Below are 23,076 nucleotides of genomic sequence, written 5' to 3' on the forward strand. Positions count from 1 at the left end.
GTGATTGCCCTTTGGTCGCTGTGGATCCAAATTTGGCCTCTTGGACTTGGACTATGCCTTCCTTCCAATGTCTATCCTGATTATTCAAAAAGATAGTTTAAATTATACTATTGGGTGGTTCGGATTATACCAAACCGGTTTAAAAATGAACCAGGCCTAAGGACCCTTTGGTCTGAAGACAATCTAGCCACCTGACTCGATGGTCTGATCTGGGTTATTTGTCTAAACCCATGCTTAATTTTGCTTTTTGTTTGGTCCAACCACTGTCCAATCGACCGGTCCAATGGTTGAATCGGTGATTGGATCGGTTGGATCGACCAACAATGGCTGATTCTCCAAAAAGATTCATTTTATTGGACCGGATATTGAATCGATGTGAAAAAATAATTAAAAATAATAAAAAATGCAACGGCTGATCAAGTCTTTCTTGGGGACTTAAGCACGGTCTCATGCTGCAATGACCTCATTATCCTTTCTTGTGTCACGCACTCACGCTTCCGGTGTTGGATATTTGTGTCCATTAAATCCAATTTAAATAATTTTTGTTATTTTTTTTGCCATTGAATAATACCCTAAGTTCAGATATTTAAATTGTTCACAACTAGGCATTGAACTAAAATTTTAATTCTTATGGTTGTTACATTGTATATTTGTAGTGAATGAGATTCTAGAGAAATATAAATGTAAAGTACTTATATATTGTGTGTATCGAATTGGATCATTAGGCGAATCTGGCATGGAATGTCGTCTCTTGTTATTTAACCACAAGACTCTGTTACCAAAAAAAAAAAAAAGAAAAAGACCACGAGACTCTCATTATTGGTATTCTAGTCTCCAGATTTGATATGTTCTAATTTTTATAGTTGGACTTTATGGTTTATGCATTTTGGTGTACAAAAGATTAATGCTAATACTGACTAATTATCGATGCATTGGATTCACAATGTTCATTGGTAAATGAAAGAGGTTCTTTATATGGAATCCACTTCCCTTGTAAGGAAAATATCAAGTGGGAATTCATTGTCTATGATTGGACAAAATTCTGACTTTGGTGTAGTTTTATAAAATGTTTACAAATACTTTTAAATATCATATTATTTAAATAATTATATTTAAAAATATTTTATGAAACTTTTATGTCCAATTCATGATTGAGATTCACTGATTATATGTTTCTGATATGTTATGATTATAGATGGTGTTATTATTCCATGCCCGTTGACCTATTTGAACGATATTGTTAAGTGTAGAGACTAAGAGGTAAATACTTTTACGAATTTATGGGTTTTATATTATCACCCGCATATAATAAGTAAATACTTTACTTATGTACTTGTTGGTGAATAAAAAAGAAATTACAACAACCTTAGAAGGATCACATATAGGATTATCCCACCACTTAAGATTAGGTCCCATGTCTATATATTGTTGCTATGGAGAAGCAGAATACGATCATCCCTCCCCTTCCCTCCAGCTCTGGCTTCCCCTATTCTCCCCCTCCGCCTCCTTGAGCGGCCATGCCCTTCCCTCTCCTCCTCAGATCAGGATCGTCTTCAGGAAACCCAGTGCCCAAGATGCGCCCAAGGGGCATCTAGAAGTTGAGTTGTACGGCACACATCTCGGTGCATGCCTAGGAATGTGTGCGGCACAACCCAACGGCTGGCAGTGTCCAGTGTATGCTGGGCTCCCTGGAGACGAGCTAAATTCTTCTCCCTCTCCATTGATTCTTCCGGGACTTTTCACTTTATTTTAAATTCTTGAAAAAACACCACGCGTTCAACATGCATTGAAGTGAATCGGTGGGACCGATCTGATTAGTTGGCTTATTTTGATCATCTACGTAGTGATCGAGGATCAACTTAAGTCAATTCCAATCCAACTCAACCAGAATCGGTGATCCGATTCCGAATCTTATATCCATAACTCCCATGGATGGTTCCAGGAATCTTTCCTTCAATTTCACTTGTGATTCATATTTTAAAATTTGCAAGTAATAAAATAAGAACTTCAAAAACTTTGGTCTTCGTTCGAAACCTGGTCCCATTCTCAATTTGCCTCTTTTGAAACTTTTTTTTTTTTTGGCTTACATTGGAGTCCAGAGAAATTAAGTTGACGAAAGAAATTAAAAAACAAGAAAAATTCTCTATTGGAGACATAGGGGTCATGCCAAGCATAGTGAGGTGAAATGACTGTCTCATCTTCATAAAAGATGAAAATCTCTTCCAAAGATGCTACAATGTATGTTCTCAAGGGGTGTCGTGCACGCTTGGCCTTTGCACTCCCCCAAAGAAAACTTTATTAACAGTAAATGAGAATATGGTTTGAGGTATCAGTATTGTATTACTAGTATCAAGTGATGAGTCGTTATCGTCTACGGTTTCCTGACCGGTGCGGTTCCCTAGTTCCTCTCACAAGATGGGGGTGGGACCCACCTGGAGCACTTGACCGAACAGTCTGCCCAGGTGAGGTCCACCCTCCTCTTGTGAGAGGAACTAGGAAACCACACCGGTCAGGGAACAGTATACGAAAAAAATTCAAGTGATACATACCAGTTTTGTAAGTTATTGATCTTAATACTGTGTTGATACCGTATCGATAACATGGTACAAACAAGGGGTAAAATGGTAAAAATTTCAATTTTAACGATGAATCAAAAGTAAATTTGTTCGATACGATTGATCTTTGCTGATACCAATCTGATATTGTATCGGTTTTAGTGTTGATTGATATAGTGCACTAAAACCATGAGTAAGAGACACATGGTAGCAAGAATGATACGTCATTTGACTCATTTGCCATCTGCCTATCATTTTCCCGTTTGTGTTACCCTTCCAAGCATCATCCACGAAACATGTAAGAAAAGGACGGAACCAATCAGATGCTAGCATGGTTGTTTACATTTGGATCTGATCTTGACCTTATTTATATTAAAATAAAAAATAAAAAAAACCTGGTTTTCTACTATGATCCTTGAGTATAAATTTGATGAGTAGCTTTGAAGTGATTGAGTTGAGACTTTTAGTACTGGTTTCGGTGTTCAAAGCGTTTCTTTTCACATTCCAGAAATGGTGAGAACTCCTTGTTGTGAGAAAAGTGGATTAAAGAAAGGGTCATGGACTCCTGAAGAAGATAAGAAGTTGGTAGCTTACATTACCAGATATGGCCATTGGAACTGGCGAGAGCTTCCCAAGTTCGCCGGTAGGTTAGCTTTTACAGAAAAAAGTTTTTTTATTTTATTTTTAAAAAGGTCTTCATCTTATGAGCCCGGATGATCTTATTATGAATGTTTTCATCTGGGTTTGTTTCTCACTAATCTCTGAATCCAAATCTTCATTTTTTGAGTTTTGAAGTCTTTCATGTTCATATGGATTCCAATCTCTTTGGTTCTCTCGATCTGCAGGTCTATCAAGATGTGGAAAGAGTTGCAGACTTCGATGGATGAATTACCTGAGGCCAAATATCAAAATAGGGAATTTCAGCAAAGAAGAAGAGGAAATCATCATCAACATGCATCAAACTCTAGGGAATAAGTAAGTATGAATTAAAGGAATATAACTTTTGTTGAATCATGATTTTATCATTTTATGTTGTTTTTTCTTTTTTTTTCGTGCGCAAGTAATTATAAATTTTTACATCGAACTACTCACATCCGATATGAGATTATTATTTTCGCCTTCTACCTGAAACCCATCAGTTTATTCATATTCCCACTGAAATAGAAATCTTAGAAATTATCTTTTGTTTTTAAAAAAAAAAAAACTTGCAGATGGGCATCAATTGCAGCAAAATTACCAGGAAGGACAGACAATGAAATCAAGAACCACTGGCACACCAACCTCAGAAAACACTTGAAACAGAATCTGAAGTCTTCAGAATCAAAACCAGACACCTTATCTGAAAGAGGTTCTGAATGCAAAGCTGACAGTGAACAAGAATTAGAGCTCCCCAGTGCTCTATCACTCCAAACTTTGGAAAGCTCATCAACCTTGTCTCCAGTACCATCTTTGAGTGATTTGTCCTTCTCAAGTACTGAATATAGTACTGTTTCATCACCAGAAAAATTTGCAGAACTCAATGGAGATTTCTGGACAGAACCATATGTGGCAGGGAATTCTTATATCCAAGAGAATTTTCAGCAAACTTGGGGTGACCCAGAAATCCAATTCCCTCTTTATCCCTTATTGCTTGAAGATTACTTCTTTACTTACCCATCTTATGAAGACAATTACATGGAATGGTTCTAGTAAAGTATATGAGATATCAAGAACTTCAAGAAGTCAACACAGCTATTTCAAGTATGTATGATTCTGTTAGTCTTTAATTACCATAGAATGATGCAGTGAGGGAAAGAGGATTAATTTAAGGGATGTATCTCTTGGTGGATTGTTTAAAATTAGAAAATATGGATTGAAATTTAGAGAAATTGTGTCTGTTTGATGCCTCAAAGAGTATCTATTAATGATTCAAAAAAGTGATAATTATATTGTACATGTGATTTAGTAGTGTCTTCCTATTAAGAATGAGTATCTATTTCTAATTAGTTCAAAATGATTTGAAAAAAGACTGTTCTTTGAGCCAAGATTAGCAAAGTCAATTAGTAAAATAAGGGAGAGGTCGACATGCAATGATGCAATGCTTCAATATGCAAGTTCCAAGAAAAGGGATTAATTGGAGGGGAAGTAACAGAGGGACAAAATGTCCCAAAGATAAAGAAAGGACAAAAATAGAAGAGAAATTCCCTTTCCCTTTCCTGGAAAACAATCTAGAAAAGCAAATTGAAAGTCGTTTTTCCAAAGCTTTATATTCCATCTAGCACTGAAAGAATTTCCATTTTTATCTATGACCTTTGCTAATCTAATAGTCTCCATGAGGGGATGGTCTCACAACCAATTAGGGCATCATACATGGGATGACACACACAGGAAATGGAATTAAGAAGAGATAGGAAATTGTTATGTGTGTTTTGAATTCTTGTACTCGTTACGAAGATTGGTCCGCTCCGATATTTTTGGTGGTGACCCGAATGAGGTTTTTTTTTTTTTTTTTTTTTTTTTTTGTTTTGAGGTTTGTGATGGTAGTGGAGGGCTTGGGTTGAGTACTCGATTTTTAAGAAAATGAAACAAGTGAGATTTGAGGATTTTCAAGTTAAGGTTTTCTGGGGATAATTCTTGCTATGCCATTTGGGTGTGTGAATATCATGATTCAACCTGGAAGCAACATTTTTAATAATTGATTTTTTATTAGAAATATAGCACCAATATTTAATTAAAATAAAACACTAATATTTAATTAAATAAAACACTAATAGTTAATGAAATAAAATCTTATATTTTATTAAATAAAAATACCATTTTTAGTTAAACATTATGCTATATTTTTTAAATAAAATACTAATAATCAATTAAATAAAAAACTAATATTTAATATAAAAAACTAATAGTTAATTAAAAAAGTAATATTTAATATAAAAACTAATATTTAATATAAAACTAATAATTTATTATAAAAGTAATATTTAATATAAAAAACTAATATGTAAGTAAAAAAAATATATTAATATAAAAAATTAAAATTTAATTAAAAGCTAATATTTTATCAACTGATAGACTTAGGGTAACCAAACAGTTTTTCAGATAGATTCAGGATGAATCCAATTGACAAACTCAGGGTAACCAAACAATTTTCCAAAAGATTCACGTCACATAATCATGATAATCAAATAATTTATTTTCGAGAATAACGAATCCACAGATGGTAACTTTGTAGATAACCATCCAGAATCAATGCAAGCTCCAACAGATTTACGCAACCAAACACACCTTAAAATTCACTAGTTCGGCTCCCCCTTGCGTGGACAGGTACTTGGCTGAGAAATGGAAAATCCACCGCACCTGGACTGGCTAACTAGTTTGGCTCCCCCTTGGATTGACTACTCTTTAAGCCTTTCGGGTTTGGGCATTAGGGTTCCTCTTAGTGAAGTGAGTCCCTCTCTTCCTCTCCATGGGGCTGTCCTTATGAGAGTATTGGAGCCTCTCGTTGGATGTGTACGTAAATATATTTTCTTTCTTTTTCTTATAAAGTGATTTATCTATTAAAAAAAAGATTCATTAGTTCGTAAGTTTCAGATTCCTCAACACAATAAATTTAGGACTTAGTTTTCCTCCACTCACCGTGAATGAAATGTGAATGGGATTTAATTCACCGCGGGTGTCAGATAGGCGAGAGAGGGCATCACGAGTGTAGTTTGGAAAATTAGTACTAAAATCCTATAGGGGATTGTGAATCCTAGGATGATGTGTAAACCGTCCTTTATGGGTGGAAGAAGACTTTGTACATAAACTTATTAGATTTACTTTTGCTTTCTTGACAACTTCGGTAATATTTTTTTATGAAAAGTTTTTTTTTTTTATATTTTTGAATAAATAATATATTAAAGCTAAGGAAAAGAATTCAAACAAGGGAGGAGGGAAAACCATCCGACAAAGACCATCCAAGAAGCTTAGACAATACAATACGAGAAACTACTCAACAAAACAAACACACAAATAAATTAAAGAGATAGGAGAAAGGAAGGGAAAGCGACAATGAGGAAAAGGAATGGAAAGTGACAATGAACAATCATGCTAGGGGCCAAATTGCACTGAGATTTCCCAACAACTAGCAATAAACCCGTTTCTAACACTTTCATGACAAGGAGATAAATTAGTGAGAGCTAATTTGCTTTCTTTTGTCCACAATATTACTGTAAATTTATCTTCTTTCTAATATATTTTCGTTTTTTGTCATAAAAAAAAGGGAGATAAATTTGTGAGAGCTTTGAGGGTGGACCTTGGTGTAATGGTTAGGTTGCTCCATTGTGATCAAGTGGTCATAAGTGCAAGTCTCTGAAAATGACCTCTTTACAAAACGAAGATAAGGTTGTGTACAGTATGACCCTCTCCAAACCTCGTTATAGTGGTGGGAGTCTCGTGGACTGGGTATGCCTTTTTTTAAATTAGTGAGAGCTTTCTAATGAGCAATAGCAATAATAGACAAAATCTGATGGTAATTCCTAAATCAAGAAGTCCACCATCTCATGTACGCTCCCACCAAATGTGGTAAATCTCTGCACAAAATGCAAGATGACCAATAGTATTACATATAGAATTCCCGTCGAAGCAAGATTAAACCCAACCCCATTCATGATCAAAAGACCCAATCAACCTAGGGGCGGACCCATATTTGAAAAGAACATCTACCCAAATTTTCCTAGAGAATGGATAAGAAAAGAATAAATGATCAACATCTTCGAAGGCATTCCAATAGAAACAATAATTAGGGATACTATTTCAACCCAAAAAAAAACAAAGATACTATGAGAGGGTGTTGAGTGATAGCTCTCTAAGAGGTGAAGATATGCCTAGGAATAGATCACCTTGGTCAAGGTGGGGGGCATTCTTGACCATAGCAGGGTCTAGGCAAAGGAGGTAGCAGAACCTTCTGCATGAACAGGGGGTCCACTAGGTGGACAAAGTTGTTTGTGGAAAGTTGAAACAAATGAAATTAACCCCCCCTCTCTCTCTCTCTCTCTCTCTCTCTCATAGAACTCAAAACTGATCACCTAAGTGTTGGTAGCCTTGTCTCCAACGCATTCAACCATTAAGAATTCTAATCGGATTTTTATCTCCTCTAGATCTCTGTTCGGTTTAGTTCTTTAGTACCTATAATAAGGGGCATAATGATCACCCTACCCCTGTTCGAATGAGGCATTGGGAAACTGGACAAGGAATCAGAGGAGATAATTTTCCATTTATTTAATATCTAAGATACAAGATTATATGTATAGATTTCGTTCCCATTATCTCCCTCCTCTTTTTTTGTTTTTCTGGTTTTGGGAACAGCTAAGATTCTGTTCACAACAAAAGGTTGTCTTTAGGGTGGAGTCAGTCCATATGTATTATGTAGAGACTTCTGCTCTGCTAAATGATAAATCCAATTAAAGGTTTTTTTTTTTTTTTTAATTTTTTAATGGAAAAATCCAATTAAAGTTGATAATGCATATCTGGTGATATTCCTATTTCCAAATATTTGGATCCCACTTTCACCATGTGAATGTTTAAGAGATGACCTGACCTGATGGGACACTTGAGATCCCAGCTGAGACCCCTTGAGTGGAATTGGAATATATTCAGTAGTTGCTATTCCTCATTTTGATATGGAAATATGGACTGGGAATTGTTTGAAGACTTTTGACTTCTCTCTCTCTCTCTCTGTCTCTCTCTCTTCTCCACTGGGAATTAATGAAACCCTAATTTAGATCCACGCACAGGGTTGATCCAATTATTGGTCTTCGTGTATTTAATTTCCAGGCCAAGTCTTTCTTTCTTTATGGTGGTAGTAGTGTTCTTTTATGTTTTACAGTCTTAAGCTAATTTTTTGTCAAGTCTTTCGTCTCTTCTCTTTTCTTTTTCTTTCTTTATATTATTAAACGTTCTTACAGTCCTACTCCTAGCTACTTTTTTTTCAAGTCTTTCTTTTCTTTTCTTTTTCTTTCTTTATATTATTGAACTTTCACACTTGCGTTATGGATAATACAATGATCGATATTGACGATGGAACATGAGGAAGCCGAGTTCCAAAAGATAAAGCAAAAAAACTAATATTATTTTAAATCAAAATCAGGTGTGAAACACAATTCCATAGTCATCATGTCTTACATATTTTTTATTTAAAAAATTTAACTAAAAACGAAGAACTCTTACGTACTTCGTCATGCTGACGATTGACAATGACATAATTATAGAGACGTCATTTTATTTGGCCAAAAGAAAGAAGCTCATATATTATCCCCCACCAACAACAACAACCAAAAAAAAAAAAAAAAAAAAAAAGAAAAAAAGAAAAAAAAGAAAAAGAACAAGAAAGAAGCTCATTGGGATTGGATCTTTTCAAACCCAAAGAATAATTACGATTTGACTTTTGTCCTGCAGTGGTGGGAGCTGGAGCGTCCAACCCAGCTAAACGACAGCCAAAACAGGGGTTGGGTGGTCATTTCACAGGTGGGTCCCACCTGGGCCCCACATGTGAAATGCCCACCCCACCCCTTGTTTTTAGGTGGTTTCCATGGGTTGGACGCTCCAGCTCCCGCCACTGCAGGACAAGAGCCAGATCCGAATAATTAAGGTACAGCTAGAAAACATCTCTGCAACCTTAAGAGTGTCAAAACCTAAACCGAACAAATCAAACTTGTCCGACCCGATTGAGCCTGATCCAAATCGAACCGAGGCTTTATCGGTTTAAAGGTTAGAGTACCATTAAGTCTCAACTAGGTTCGGGCTAAATCGACGAGTGATGATAGGACCGAATTTGAACCGAACCCTAAAAACCCTAAATAATTCCTACCTAGAACCCAAATCAAATTGAAACCGATAACAAAAACCAAACCGGACCCGAATCCAAAACGAACTAAAATCGAACTGAAAATTTCTCATTGGTTTGGTTTCGATTTCCCTAAAACTCACACCAAAACCAAAAAAACCGAATCGAACCGCCATAACAAGATCAATTTGTTTGGAGCTTGGGTTCTAACTGAAGCACACTTAGAGAGCATTATTTTCAATTCAAGAAGTGGTATTTGATCACGTGGCAATGTTAAATATGTGAGTAACATCTAATTAATGACTCATGATACAATTTGAAGTTGTTTACAATGCTAATAGAAATTGAGGCTGAGTCCAAATTGGACCAAATTCTACACTTTTTTTTTTTTTATAGGAACCAAATTCTACATTTGGGACTCCTATCATATATGTTGTTGAATTGATGAGGACTGTAAGGCCCATACATGAAAGCCTGCAGTGCGGCCGTAATTAAATAAAATGCAAACCTCTCAGATTTTGAGTCTCATCAGAATTACAACCAAATCAACTTTTGGAAAATTAATTTTTAGTTTTCATTTCTCTTGTTTTATGGGGTTTGCGATGTTAGAGGACCCTACATGATGTAATCACATTGGGTGACCAGCCTCACATATCCAAGGATGTTAATTAGTGAAGAGATTAATAGATTTTAGGGAAAATTATGTGTACACCTCCGGTACTTTGCCTAATGTAATAAAAAATTTAAAGTTTCAAAAAACACGTACACTTTTTTATTTTTTTAAAAAAATACAAAATTAATGTTCCGTTAGGAGGTGACTATTAAGTGATGACATTATCTCTTTTTTTTTTTAATTTGAATGACAAATTTACCCTCTTAATTCCCAAAACTTTTCTCCATTGATTTCCCCTTTTACCATCATCCCCCTAGCTGGTAGCCCTAACACCTTGACCGAACTCCACCTTCTGCATCACCCCAGCCCCACTTCCTTTGGAAAGTATCCACAGAGCTTTGGCACAACTAATCTTGAGATCCGATGGTTGGGTGAAGGAATGATGCAGAGAGACTAAGTGACACCCAAAAAAAAAAGAAAGAGTTGGGGTTCATAATTTCCACCAATATAACTGGAAAGCGGATGGGAGTAGAGTTTTGCAATCAATGAAAATTTCGCTTTCCCTGGGCATTTTACCATTGTTCAGTTTTATGAATTTTAAAATTGATGAAACAAATTAAATTTATTGAGATGTTGAGAGTTATAGAAATATAGTCCCATGACGCAGACTCACTTCAGCAAGACTACATCTGTAGTTGAATTTGGTTTAGATGTGTGAATACACCAACCACCGAAATTTGATTTCTAAAAATGTGAACGTAACCAATCGCTTTTGTTAGTCACTTTCTGTTTTTTGTTTTTTTTGTTTTATGATGAATAACACATTTAGGAGATATTGCTACTTTCTTATTTTGTGGGGACAAGGAGGACAAATCTCCATCCAAGCTAGCTTTCATATCAAATGCGTACTTGAAAAACATGCATAAAAATGATCCATTTTGATAATGACATAGTGATATGTCACTTTTAACTTATTTTTTAAATCTATTTTAATGTAACATTTATCGTAACTATTCAATCATTTCACCTGGAATCAACTCTCTAGTTTCTCAATTTGGATCGTCTACAGCGCAGCTGCCTGTCCTACCTGTGCTACGCAGACACAGTGCCACGTGTAAAGACTGCTTTACCCCTGCCCGAACACCTTGCCCGAGTGGGTGTAAGGTGGTCTTTATGCGTGGCATCAGTATCTGCAGCAGCAAGACAGCGAGACAGGCAGATGCATAACCGCGCCGTAGACGATCCGATCCCTAGTTTCTAGTCTCTACTAAAAACGATAGATACTGTGAAATTAGAGTCCGCTCATCTTTGCAGTTGCAGTGGGGAAGTCAAGAAAAACTTAACAGAGAATTTCCAAAAACAGCAGACAAAACATGGATCTATTCAACTCTTAGAAGTCTTCAGCATCGCGGGAAATACAGAGGCGGTAAGAGAACTTATTGAACAACGCCCTACTCTCCTTCAACTTGGCCTTGGCCATAGCCAAGTCGCAAAGCGCACGGGGAGCTTGTGATCGACGGATCAAATATATAAGCTCTGAAGGTCATCTAGATCATCAGAGCTGCATCTTGAGGCGATAACTTCTTCTTCTTTCCCTTGACATCCACCCCAACCCTCTTAGCGAAAGCCTTCCCAGAAGTGGCCGGGGAGGGGGTGATGCAAAGGGTGGAGTTTGGCCAAGGTGTTGGGGCAACCAGCAAAGGGGCCGGGGTGAATGTGAAAGGGGGTAAATCAAGGGAGAAAGGGTTTGGGAATTAAGAAGGTAAAATTGTCATTTCAAGTGAAAATAACGATGACAACATCACTTAACAGTCACCTCCTAACGATCGTTAATTTTGTAGTTTTTAAAAAAATAGAGGAGGTGTACAAATGCGTTTTTTGAAACTTCAGGTTGATTATTACTTAAGGCAAAATACAGGGAGTGTACGCGTAATTTTCCCTAGATTTTATTAGAGTCCATGAATGATTCGGCAAGAACAATTTTGATTTTTACAAATAATTCGGTCTAAAAAATCTAAAATCCTTACAAAACATTTTATAAGAGTTTAAGACATGGATAGATTTTACAGACCCGGAATTTTGAAACATTAATTTATAGTTTTTGAACTAATCGGAGGTCAATATCTTACCATTGTTCAGTCTTAATTGAATTTTTAAATTGATGAAACAAATTAAACTTATTGAGATATTGCGAGTTATAAAAGTATAGTCCCATATGATGTAGACTCATTTCAACAAGGCTACATCAGTAGTTGAAATTTGGTTTCTAAAAATGTGAACATAACCTCTCTTGTTAGTCACTTTCCTATTTTTTTTTGTTTTTTTTGTTTAAAGAGTAGCACATTTAGGAGATATTGTTACTTTCATATGTTGTGGGGACAAGGGGGTCAAATCTCCATCCAAGCTAGCTGACCTCTAAATGGTATTTCATGCCCACTTTATTTAATGAGGTTTTCTTATTGACACCTCTTAATGTGCTAAATAATTTGTAACTTTATTTTTTTGAGTGTAGAAAATCTTCACGTTTTGTCCTTTTTTTATGACATTTTTTTCTTCCAATGAGAGTAATAGTGTCAGATCAAATGCGTACTCGAAAAATATGCATAACAATGACATAGTGATATGTCATTTTTAACTTATTTTTTAAAACCCTTTAATACATGTCTTAAAAACCTTTTTAGAATAAGGTAAGAGACAATTAAAAGGGGGTGTCAGGTTCTAAATAGACCTATAGAGATATTAATCACACTCGCTTATTTAATAAAACCCAAGTTAATTAATGTTAATTGCTCACGCTAGCTCTCAATGCATGTACACATATAAGAAAATAACACAGAAATTACAAGTGGGGTTGGGAGGTCAGTCATATTACCCTTTTAAGGCCATGATAGAGTGACAGTGGAGAGGTGGGGATGTGTGAATCCAGAGTTAGAAATCTCGTAATGGTGGTTAATTAATAGCCATGACTGTGCAATGAAATGTGATCGATCTGGGGACTAGGGAGGGGCTATGCATGCATGGGAGGAAGGAGAGGTTTATTATGTATCACAAATAATAAACTTCTAAAGGTGTGATTATATGGCACCACGCCTGGTGAGTGGGGAATCTTCACGTACATGAGTATACGTGAACGACTCACAATCGTTCAGATGGAATCTAATATGTGAGAATATTCCATTTGAACGATTCTGAGTCGTTCACATACGCTCACGTACGTGAAGAGTCACCGGACTCCCACTCCTGTGGCCGCCAAAGTGTTCACTTTTGGGTATGAGTGTTGGTTTTTTTATTTATTTGTTTTTGGTCTACCCTACTCAAGGGCCCACAGGCCAACTACAAGCTAAGGGGGAAGGCTAAAACAAGCCCGGTCATAATCTACAACTAAGTGGGGGGGGGGGGGAAAGAGGGGAGAGAGGGGTGCCTTTTTGGCACAATTTGCAATCCAGGAGAGTCGATCCCTTGACCTCCTGGGGGGCATGCACTCAACTAACAATGCCTCCAATCAGCCGAGCTAGCGGCTGTTTGTGTGTGAGTGTTGGTTGGTATTCCCTAATTTGTTATATCAAACAAAGGTTGCTGATCCAGGGTTTGCCCTGGTGGTTCACAACTCCCTTGAGAGAACAACGTCAGGGAATTTGATTGGTGGTTCGAGTCTCCTTAGTGGCACCTAGTCCAAGAAGTGGAGCCCTGTGGGTATCATATTTGATCCCTTGTGGGTCCTCTCCTTGCCTCCTTGTGGGGCCCCGATGGTCAATCGGCCCAGTCAAAAAAAAAAAAAAAAAAAAAAAAGCTCGATAAAAGAGCATTCACCCCCCATTTATCAGTAAGCCAAGGCAATAGTTCTGAAAAACGATTCCTCACATCAACAGAAATATCGTAAAAAATAGCAAATCTTTTTCCCCTCAGAGTGATGGAGTGAAAACGATTCTTCACATTAGCAGAAATATCGTAAATAACAACAAATCTGGTCCGTGCTTTGTTCCAAAATATCCTGAAATTTCTCTTCATCCACAAGTAAGCAATGGTAGAACAAAATGCCACTTTGCCAATGTTTCCCATTTGATCGCCTCGAAACTCCTTAACAACCCTCTCTTCTTCTTCCATCATAACATCCAAAGTTGAGGATCTAGAAGAGCAAAGCCGACAGATGTCTCTCCAGATCTGCACAGGCACAAGGCACACTTAAGAACTCCCTCTCTCTCTCTCTCGCTCGTTCCATGTCATGACTCTTCCTCTAATGCACCTCCAGGACTTAATTCCAACTTGAGATTGGATTCTGGTCTCTAGCTACTTTCCACTCTTGTACTGCCCCCCAATACTTGCATTTTCGTCCTCATTTACTCTTGTGATGCGAGGGTGGGCTTTAATTATTAGGAGCAAAGGAATTGACCATTCAAAGAAAATGGTCCTACGTACGTGCTCGATCAAATGCCTCTTTCATCTGAATTCTCTCAATTTGTTACCATTTCGCTTTGCTTTTTCGGGCAAAGACACCCGGATAAGTGTAAGTGATGGACCCATACGGTATGGACGTGGGGGTTGTTTTGGTCAATAGAACTCATTTTCAGTGTTGACTGTTGACCCCATATGCTTGAAATGGAATCTTTACTAAATTAGATGTAAATAAACTCATTTTGAAATCAAATTTAAATATGATAAAATAAAGAATGAAAATAAATTTATTTGAAAATTTAGGTTGATTTTAGGGTCAATTAACTACATTTAAATCTTGTTTACTTTTTAGGGTTATATTGGTCATTTTATTTGGATGATCTTCCACGTGTATGAGATATTGGAGAATTTTCTAAACCTTAAAACGGAGCTTTCTCTTGACCCTTGAACAAGTGTTCATCGTCGTCATGAGCTTCCTTTGGGATGAAAAATGTAGTGTCTACAAAACCCTTCTCTTTTAGTGGCAATAAAAAACTACTAATGCTATGTATGGATGATGTCCCACGTCTCCGAGATTGTAGACATTGTTTGCTTTTCTTGCTGTGATCAATAATCACTTAGGCTATGTTTGGATGTCAAGAAAAGAAAAGAAAAAAAAAAATATATATAATGAGACAAAAATCATGATGGTATAATGATTGATTTATGTTCTTCCTCACCCTCCCCTTTGACTTTAGCTCCCCCTTTCCCTCTCGCTTCGGTTTCCCCTTTGCAGCCCTAGCTACCACCCATCTCCCTTTTTTTTAATTCCTAAGAAGACACGTGTCTAGCATGCAATGGAAGTGATTCGAAGCAGATCGGTCAACTATGATCCCATCCAATTAATTACCTGGTCTGATTTAATTTAATCTAATCTAAAAAGTGGGAATGAGATTGAATTGATTCCAATCTGATTTGACTAGAATAAACTAGCAGAATCAAATTTCAAAATTTGAAAGTAACAAAATAAGTTGGGAGGAGAAAGTTTTCTTTCGCTTTCACGATGCAATGAAAGTTCACCACACCATCCTAGGATCAACGAACCCCTATAAGGTTTTAATATATTTTCTAAAATACCTTCCCACGCATATTTATAAAGTCTTGTAATAAATGGATTCTCATTCACCGTGACTTAAAAAAAACTTTGGTCATGATTTGAAACCGAAACCCTTGACCCATCACTTACTTATATCTATTTGTCCTTCGCACTTATTTTCAACATGCTTCTTTTGAAATATGTAGTTATTATTAATTGTTTTTTTTCAATATTCTAGTCCAGATACTCCGAACAGTTTAAGCTGGAGACCGTTTCCCATGGCAAGTGGCAACAAGACACGGCCGGACTAAAAAAAGATTTAAAAAAAAACGTGTTGACATCTTCCGTTAATCGTTAGTGGCAAAATACATCGATCATTTATTTCTCTGTTCCTGTTATCTTATTTCCTAGCATCATCCGTGAACCCTGTAAGAAAGTGAGGGAGCCAATCATATGTTAGCATGATTGGTAACATATTTATTTTTTAGTAATTTTTTTTAAAAAAAAATCTTAGCTAGTATAAATTTCATAGGTAGTTTTTTGGGTGAGCTGTGAAGTGATTGAAGTAAGAAGCATTTTGGGTTCGAGACTTTCAGTACTGGTTTCAGTGTTCAAATCAGTTCTTCCCACATTCCGGAAATGGTGAGAACTCCCTGTTGTGATAAAAGTGGACTAAAGAAAGGAGCATGGACTCCTGAAGAAGATAAGAAGTTAGTAGCTTACATTACCAGATATGGCCATTGGAATTGGCGTGAGCTTCCCAAGTACGCCGGTAGGTTATTAGTATTTACAAAAGAAGTTACTTTTAAGGTCTTCATATAAGCCCAGATGATCTTATTTTGAATCTTTACATCTGGGTTTTATTTCTCTAATCTCTGAATCCAAGTTTCTACTTTTTATGGTAATAAATAGATGAAGCTTCCCCTCATCAAAATTGAATAGATTTTCAAAACCCAACAATTAAATTTTAGCCAGTGAAGTTGATTTGTGGCTTCCATATTCAAGGATTGTAATCTCTTTGGTTCTCTCTGTAGGTCTATCAAGATGTGGAAAGAGTTGCAGACTTCGATGGATGAATTACCTGCGACCGAATATCAAAATTGGGAATTTCAGCAGAGAAGAAGAGGAAATCATCATCAACATGCATCAAGCTCTAGGGAACAAGTATGGATTAAAGCAATGTTGAATCATGAATTTCTTCTTTAATGTTTTTTTTTTGGGGGGGGATTATTCATCAAGAAATTTTCTTTTACTTGCAGATGGGCAACAATGGCAACAAAATTACCAGGTAGGACAGACAATGACATCAAGAACCACTGGCACAGCAAACTCAGAAAACTCTTGAAACAAAAGTTGAAGTTATCAGAATCAAAACCAGACAACTCATCTGATGAATGCAAAGCTAACAGTAAACAAGAATTAGAGCTCCCCAGTGCTCTCTCACTCCAAACTTTGGAAAGCTCACCACCATTGTTCTCCTCAAGCACTGATTCTATATTTGGAACTAGTACTGTTTCACCAGAGAAATTTGCAGAACTCAATATTGGGGGTTTCTGGACAGAACCATATGTGGCAGGGAGCTCTTATATCCAAGAGAATTTTCAGCAAACTTGGGTTGATCCAGGAATTCAATTCCCTCTTTATCCCTTGTTGCTTGAAGACTACTTCTGTACTTACGGATCGTACGAAGACAATTACATGGAATGGTTCAACTAAAGGATATGAGATATCAAGAACTTCAAGAAGACAACAGCTACTACTTGGATCAAGTACATTTTTTTGGTCTTTTACCATATATAGTAGGATTTAGGAAAAGAGAATTTTAAAAGATGCATCTCTTGGTGGATTGTGTGTAAAATTAGAGAAAACGGATTGAAATTTAGTGAACTACTCTGCTGCTTCAGAATTTAATCTAGACATCTCTACTAGTGTAATTACAGTCTATCAAGTTATTTGTCTCCTCCTGGGAAAACTGGAATAAGGAAAGCCATGTAACACATTTGCCAAGGTCTCGAACCCGCAACTTCCACCTTGATAGGGCGATGCACTGACCGATTGAAATACAATCCCAGAAAATTATTTTGTCGTGGAAAGCTTCCACTAGAATAATAATGGGGTTACAATACTCTCTAGAAAATGCTGAAAGATGTTGACCATTAAGAGAAAATTCTTCTCTCAGATTACAAAGCAACTCACCAAACAAAGGTGGGTTAACAAGATATTTTTTTTTTTGGGGGGGGGGGGGGGGGAGAATGGGTTAACAAGATTACAGTACTCTCACTTCAATATCTGATGTGACAAATACAGTGTGGTTCCGGCCTAGGACTCTCCGATGCCTAAGTAAGATCTCTTTGAGTAACATATGAATTACTGAAATTCAAGATGGGTCAATGGGGTAGAATACCTGGGTATTTATAGCTGAATATGGCGGTGTAGAGAGTCCAGTAGTTGGTGTTAGGCTTCCTTGGTAGGAGAGTCCATCACGTAGTAGATCTCCTCCTCTTGGGAGGTAGAGTCCGGGTAGGGAAGGAGTTCCCTCGCAGATAGACATGCGTGCTCCTCAAGTGTTGGATAAGATCCATGAGAGTCGTGCATGGGTAATGTGCATCTCCTTTGGGATAAGATCCCCTTGCCTGCAAGACGATGTAGATTTGGGTGGTGACGCCCTTGTTGACCTGTGTAGTGATCTTGGTCCTGGAGTGACCTACTAGGTCTCTTCCTCTTGTGCTCAATGGATGAGTCTTGATGTAACCGAGTCTGAGTTATTCTCTCTTCATGCCATGCCACGTGGCGGATCGGGATTGGCCCCGAGTATTTAGGTTTTATCAACCGCCTCACGCATGTGGCTCTTTCATAACATGAGAAGGATCCGAAGAAACTCCCCCTTCGACTCACGAGGATGGATCTCCCAAATTTGCCATATAACATCTATGTATCCCTACAACACAAGCTTTCTGCCATGACATACACCACACTTCTTATATTATAGGAGTGCTACCTCACATTGCCAATCCTACAATATGGTTCATTTGCCACTGTAATGTGCAACTTATTCGTTTCACTATTCAATAAGCGTATTCTCAATGCCTGTATCATTCTGTGTGCACCACTATCTGTGCATACCATTCTGCATATACCATTATCTGTGCAATTCTCTGCACATTGCCTGTATGCCTTTCTATGTAGTACTACTCTCTCAAATGAACAACTCTCAATCTTAGAACAGATCCAACTTCGCACTGATTATTTCCTCATGCAGATACTCCATTTGCATGATTTTACACTCACTGGCCTTTGTTTCTTTAGCACAACCTGGTTTACTTATATATACTGATGTGGCGAAACTTTGGTAGATGATTGTCACTCCTTAGTAAATATTCTCATTAATTGAGGTTCAATTGGTAGCTCTTGAGGAGGCTTCTAGACCAATTGTAGGATCATCGTCAACACCAACATCACCATCTGCATCTCCAATGTCTTGTTGTAGATCTTGCCATCATTATGTGCCATAGGAGGGTTTGAACACGATCAATGAGGTTATGAGTATGAACACTCCATTGAGGAGGTGTGACATGATTTTTCATTATTTAAAAAGATAATATTTCTATATTAGTAGAAGATAGTGGTGTCTTTTTCATCACTATCTTCTCCTCTTTATTTGAATCTCTTTTGAGCTTCTTGACCTTTTTCAGTAGTGGCTTACTATCTTATAATATTTTTTCTTGATTTTTTTAAAAATCTTTGTTGCTGATTTTCTGTGACAAATGCTTCTTGTTGCGGTGGGCCCAAGGATTTTATTCTTATTCGTCATTCAACAAACTTCCTGTCACTTGACTCACTAAGAGTACCTCATCTAGTGCAGAATTACTAAGAGACACCACTAGTGTCTCCCAGATGGTAATGAACTGAGAAGTGACATGGCTTGTAACTCACTATCAAACACCATCTTCATGGAGCAGAGTTGATTCGTAATACTTTGCGCCTCGTTCAAATGTTCTAGAATTGAGCTTCCTTCTCTGCACTTAGGTTCACAAGGTTTCTAATCAAGAATTTTTTTTTGTCGCCTATTTCAAATGTTCTATAACCTTGATGAGAATTTTTATCCTCTCAGGTTCTCTGCCCAGTACAGTTGTCCGGTGCCTCTAATAAGAGGGGGTTGGACCTCACCCGGGCAGTGTGTTCGGATAGGGGGTTAAGTTGATATTTCCTCCCCCCTATGAGAGAACCGGACAACTGTACCAACCAGGGAAGCTGAGAAGATAAAGATCCCCTTGATGAACAGATTTTTCTAGTAAGTTTAGAATGATTTACACATTGGAGAAAAAGCATTTTTTGAGTCGAGAAAATAAGGGAGGGGTCGACATGCAATGCTTCGATATGCAAGTTCCAGGAAAAGGGTTGGAGGAGAAAGTATAGAGGAGCGACTAGATGAATGTTGTTGGAAAAATGTTGATATCAAAAGAAGAGGACAAAGAGATAGCCTGAGTCGAACGAGAACACTCTGTCCTTAAGACAGTATTTGCACCTTATTACTGCACTGGGTTGCAGCAAATCTGCCTCCCAAGATAAAACATGCTGGACTGATTATTGATTTGCAGAGACAGTAATCACTTGAAACTATCAGAGAATTAAGAATTTGTTAATGCCTGACTAACTGAAATCGTATCACAAAAATTGAAGATTTGGGCTGTCCATTACACCTCTATTTATAGAGGTGGATGTATCCCTTCAAGACACCTCATGGAATGGGTGTGCCCATTGACATGTGTGGATAGGATTAAAAGATTCTAATCCAAGCACTTATATGTAAGTGTCTCTTGAAGATATCCCATGGTGTAGGTGTGTCTCTTGGAGATACCCCATGATATAGGTGTGTCTCTTGGATCAATGGATTAGATTAAAAGATTCCAATCCAAGTGCTATGAATGCACCTATACAAATGAATATGTCTATTTGAAGATTCATATCCCTTGGATATATCTCTTAGAAGATACATGTCCCTTAGATATGTCTCTTAGAAGATACATGTCCCTTAGCCAAAAAACCAAGCCAACATTGAACCAAAGAATGACCCAAAACCGTCCACACAATTATTGAAAAAATTCCAACACATGCCCTAAAGAAAATGAAAGGAAAAAGGAAATTCCTTTTCCCGGAAAACAATCCACAAAAGCATATTGAAAGTTTGTTCTCCAAAGCTCTATATTCCATTGAGTGAAACAATTTCTATTTTTCTCTCTGACCTTTGCTAGTCATAGTCTTCTTAAGGGGATTAATTAGTTTCACAAAAATTAATTAGGAGGACATGAAACATGGCATGGCACATACAGGAAATGGATTTAAGAAGTGTTAAAACGAACACCAAGAAATTATACTTCTATCGACCCAAGCCTTCAGCTACCATCACAGACCTCGAAAAAAAATCCCATTCGGTTTGCCACAAAAGATGTCGGAGCAGGTCAATCTTTGAAATAGGTACAAGAATTCAAGACACATAACAAGAAGAGATTGAAAACTTAAATGAGAATGAAATCATTATAAGATTCACTAGTTTGTAAAGCTGATTACTCAGCACAGTGAACTTATAGGATTTTCTTTTGGTTACTTGACAACTAGCAAATTAAGGGTGTCAATTAGGTAGTTCGGTTCGGTTTCTTCGGTTTCTTCGGTTTCAATGTGAGTTTTACGGAAAACGAAACCGAACCAACAAGGACATTTCGGTTTCGATTTGGTTCGGATTGGGCTCGGGTCTGGTCCGGTTTGTGATATCGGTTCGTTTTGAAAACCGGGTATAAACTAGTTTTGGGTAGGGATTAGGTAGCGTATTTGGGGTTTGGTCCTATCGATCAAACAAATCAGTGGCCCGTCGGTTTAGCGTGAATTGAGTTGAAACCGAATGGTGCCCTAACTCGTAAACCGAACTAACAAGGCCTTGGTTCAGTTTGGATCGGGTTGGTACGGGCCGGTTTGACCGGTTCGAATCAGCTTTTGACACCCTTATAGCAAATGGAGAAATTGTAGCCATCAGATCATATTGCATACTATATACAAATTCATGCTACTGCCAAGTTCTTCATTTGGAAATGCAATTAATTCATGGAGATCGTCCTCTAAGACCTAATTAATTAGGGGCAATTACTATCACTACCCTACACGTAGTCAATATGTACTAAAACTACCCTACCTTAAACTTCTTTTCTGAGACTACCCTGCTTTTAAACCTTTAGGTCTCCTTCTACCCTCATGTTTTTGAATACCCAAATTTCCCTTCCTTTTCACCTAGTAACCTGCTAATCTATTTAACTTACCATTCTTCTTCTATTTTTACTATTTTTATCATTAAACTAGTAAAAAAATGAAAGCACCCATCCGCTTCTTCTCTCTCTCCCGTTTTTTACTCCATTCGTTTTTTTGTTTTTCCTTCAATCTCTCTATTGAATTAATTTTTTACTCAACATTTCATCCTCATCGTTCTTCTTCGAACAGATCATGGTTCTAAGTATCTATCGGGTGATACGTATTGGTTTTGCTAGTCACCGATACCATGTCTATACCGTATCGATAGTACGGTATGGACAAGGGGTAAAATGGTTAGAAAACTCATTTTTAAGGAGATTCAAGGGTAATTTTGTCTGATGCAGTCGATCCAGGCTGATACCGTATCGGTATCAAATCGGTTTTGCAGGTTGTTGATACCCGTTCTGACCCCGTGTACTAAAACCATGGAACAAATCGACTCTCTTCACAGTACCCCACTTTTTCTCTCTCTTCCTCTTTTTACCTTCCCATGTTTTTTATTTTTTATTAACGTATAGCACGATTCTCGAGTCACCACTCTTCTGTTCGAAGAAGAATGATGAGAATGAAATGTTGAATAAAAAATTAATTAAATAGATGGATTGAAGAAAAAAAAAAAACGAACAGAATAAAAAATAGGAGAGAGAAGACGCGGGTGGGTGCTTTCATTTTTTACTATTTTAATGACAAAAATAGTAAAAAATAGAAGAAGAATGGTAGGTTAAACAGATTAGCAGGTTACTAGGTGAAAAGGAAGGGTAATCTGGGTATTTAAAAACATGAGGGTAGAAGGAGATGTAAAAATTTAAAAGTAGGGTAGTTTCAGAAAAGAAGTTTAAGGTAGGATAATTTTAGTAAATATAGGCTAAGTAAAGAATAGTGATAGTAATTGCCCCAATTATAAATTATCTACTTAGGCCATTCTCTCCCTCTCTCTAGATTCTAGTGACCCAATCTGAATCTAACCTGTGGCTAAATATATTATGGGAATAAGTTTTCTATCCGGGAGTGTGGCCTACGCTAGCACTCCCATGAGTCTATCTCTCTCATTTTCATGTGAAAAAACACCTCTCTGCCCCCTTATTTTAAGTAGAAGAGAGATAGACACATGGGAGTACTGGTGTAGGCCACACTCCTGTATAGAAATCTGTTTCCCATATATTATATAAGGGAGAAAGAACATGGAGATGGGTTCTGTAATAATCATACAAAACTGGGATATAAAGAAGCCATGTTCTTCACGCGCTGGATTGACCCACCCAAAACTGTTCTTCGTGTTTCTGGTCCGTCTTTCTTAATTTATTAATTCAGTCTTACTGGATCTCTCTTTTCTTCTTTATAA

The 23,076-nt window shown here is 37.2% G+C and overlaps 2 protein-coding genes across 2 annotated transcripts; both read left to right on the plus strand.

The window, feature by feature from the left end:
* The first annotated feature begins 3,047 nt into the window (after positions 1 to 3,047).
* On the plus strand, positions 3,048 to 4,244 carry LOC122638617 (transcription factor MYB14-like). Its single transcript, XM_043831475.1, has 3 exons — positions 3,048 to 3,198; positions 3,401 to 3,530; positions 3,767 to 4,244. Exons 1-3 carry the CDS (start codon positions 3,066 to 3,068, stop codon positions 4,242 to 4,244), a joined length of 741 nt encoding a protein of 246 aa, XP_043687410.1. The 5' UTR covers positions 3,048 to 3,065.
* An 11,776-nt stretch (positions 4,245 to 16,020) lies between these two features.
* Positions 16,021 to 17,153, plus strand: LOC122638618 (transcription factor MYB14-like). The gene is made up of 3 exons (XM_043831477.1): positions 16,021 to 16,209; positions 16,472 to 16,601; positions 16,697 to 17,153. The coding sequence occupies exons 1-3, from the start codon at positions 16,077 to 16,079 to the stop codon at positions 17,151 to 17,153; spliced, it is 720 nt and encodes a 239-aa protein (XP_043687412.1). The 5' UTR covers positions 16,021 to 16,076.
* The last annotated feature ends 5,923 nt before the right edge of the window (positions 17,154 to 23,076 follow it).

Source organism: Telopea speciosissima, chromosome 9 (genome assembly GCF_018873765.1).
Source record: "Telopea speciosissima isolate NSW1024214 ecotype Mountain lineage chromosome 9, Tspe_v1, whole genome shotgun sequence".
In the NCBI taxonomy this organism is placed as follows: domain Eukaryota; kingdom Viridiplantae; phylum Streptophyta; class Magnoliopsida; order Proteales; family Proteaceae; genus Telopea; species Telopea speciosissima.

Bases quoted from the DNA above. Each gene is read 5' to 3' on its own strand.
- LOC122638617 (XM_043831475.1), top strand. From the start codon at position 3,066: ATGGTGAGAACTCCTTGTTGTGAGAAAAGTGGATTAAAGAAAGGGTCA. The intron at 3,199-3,400 runs GTAGGTTAGCTT...CTCGATCTGCAG, and splicing joins AGAGCTTCCCAAGTTCGCCG to GTCTATCAAGATGTGGAAAG. The intron at 3,531-3,766 runs GTAAGTATGAAT...AAAAACTTGCAG, and splicing joins CATCAAACTCTAGGGAATAA to ATGGGCATCAATTGCAGCAA.
- LOC122638618 (XM_043831477.1), top strand. From the start codon at position 16,077: ATGGTGAGAACTCCCTGTTGTGATAAAAGTGGACTAAAGAAAGGAGCA. The intron at 16,210-16,471 runs GTAGGTTATTAG...TTCTCTCTGTAG, and splicing joins TGAGCTTCCCAAGTACGCCG to GTCTATCAAGATGTGGAAAG. The intron at 16,602-16,696 runs GTATGGATTAAA...TTTTACTTGCAG, and splicing joins CATCAAGCTCTAGGGAACAA to ATGGGCAACAATGGCAACAA.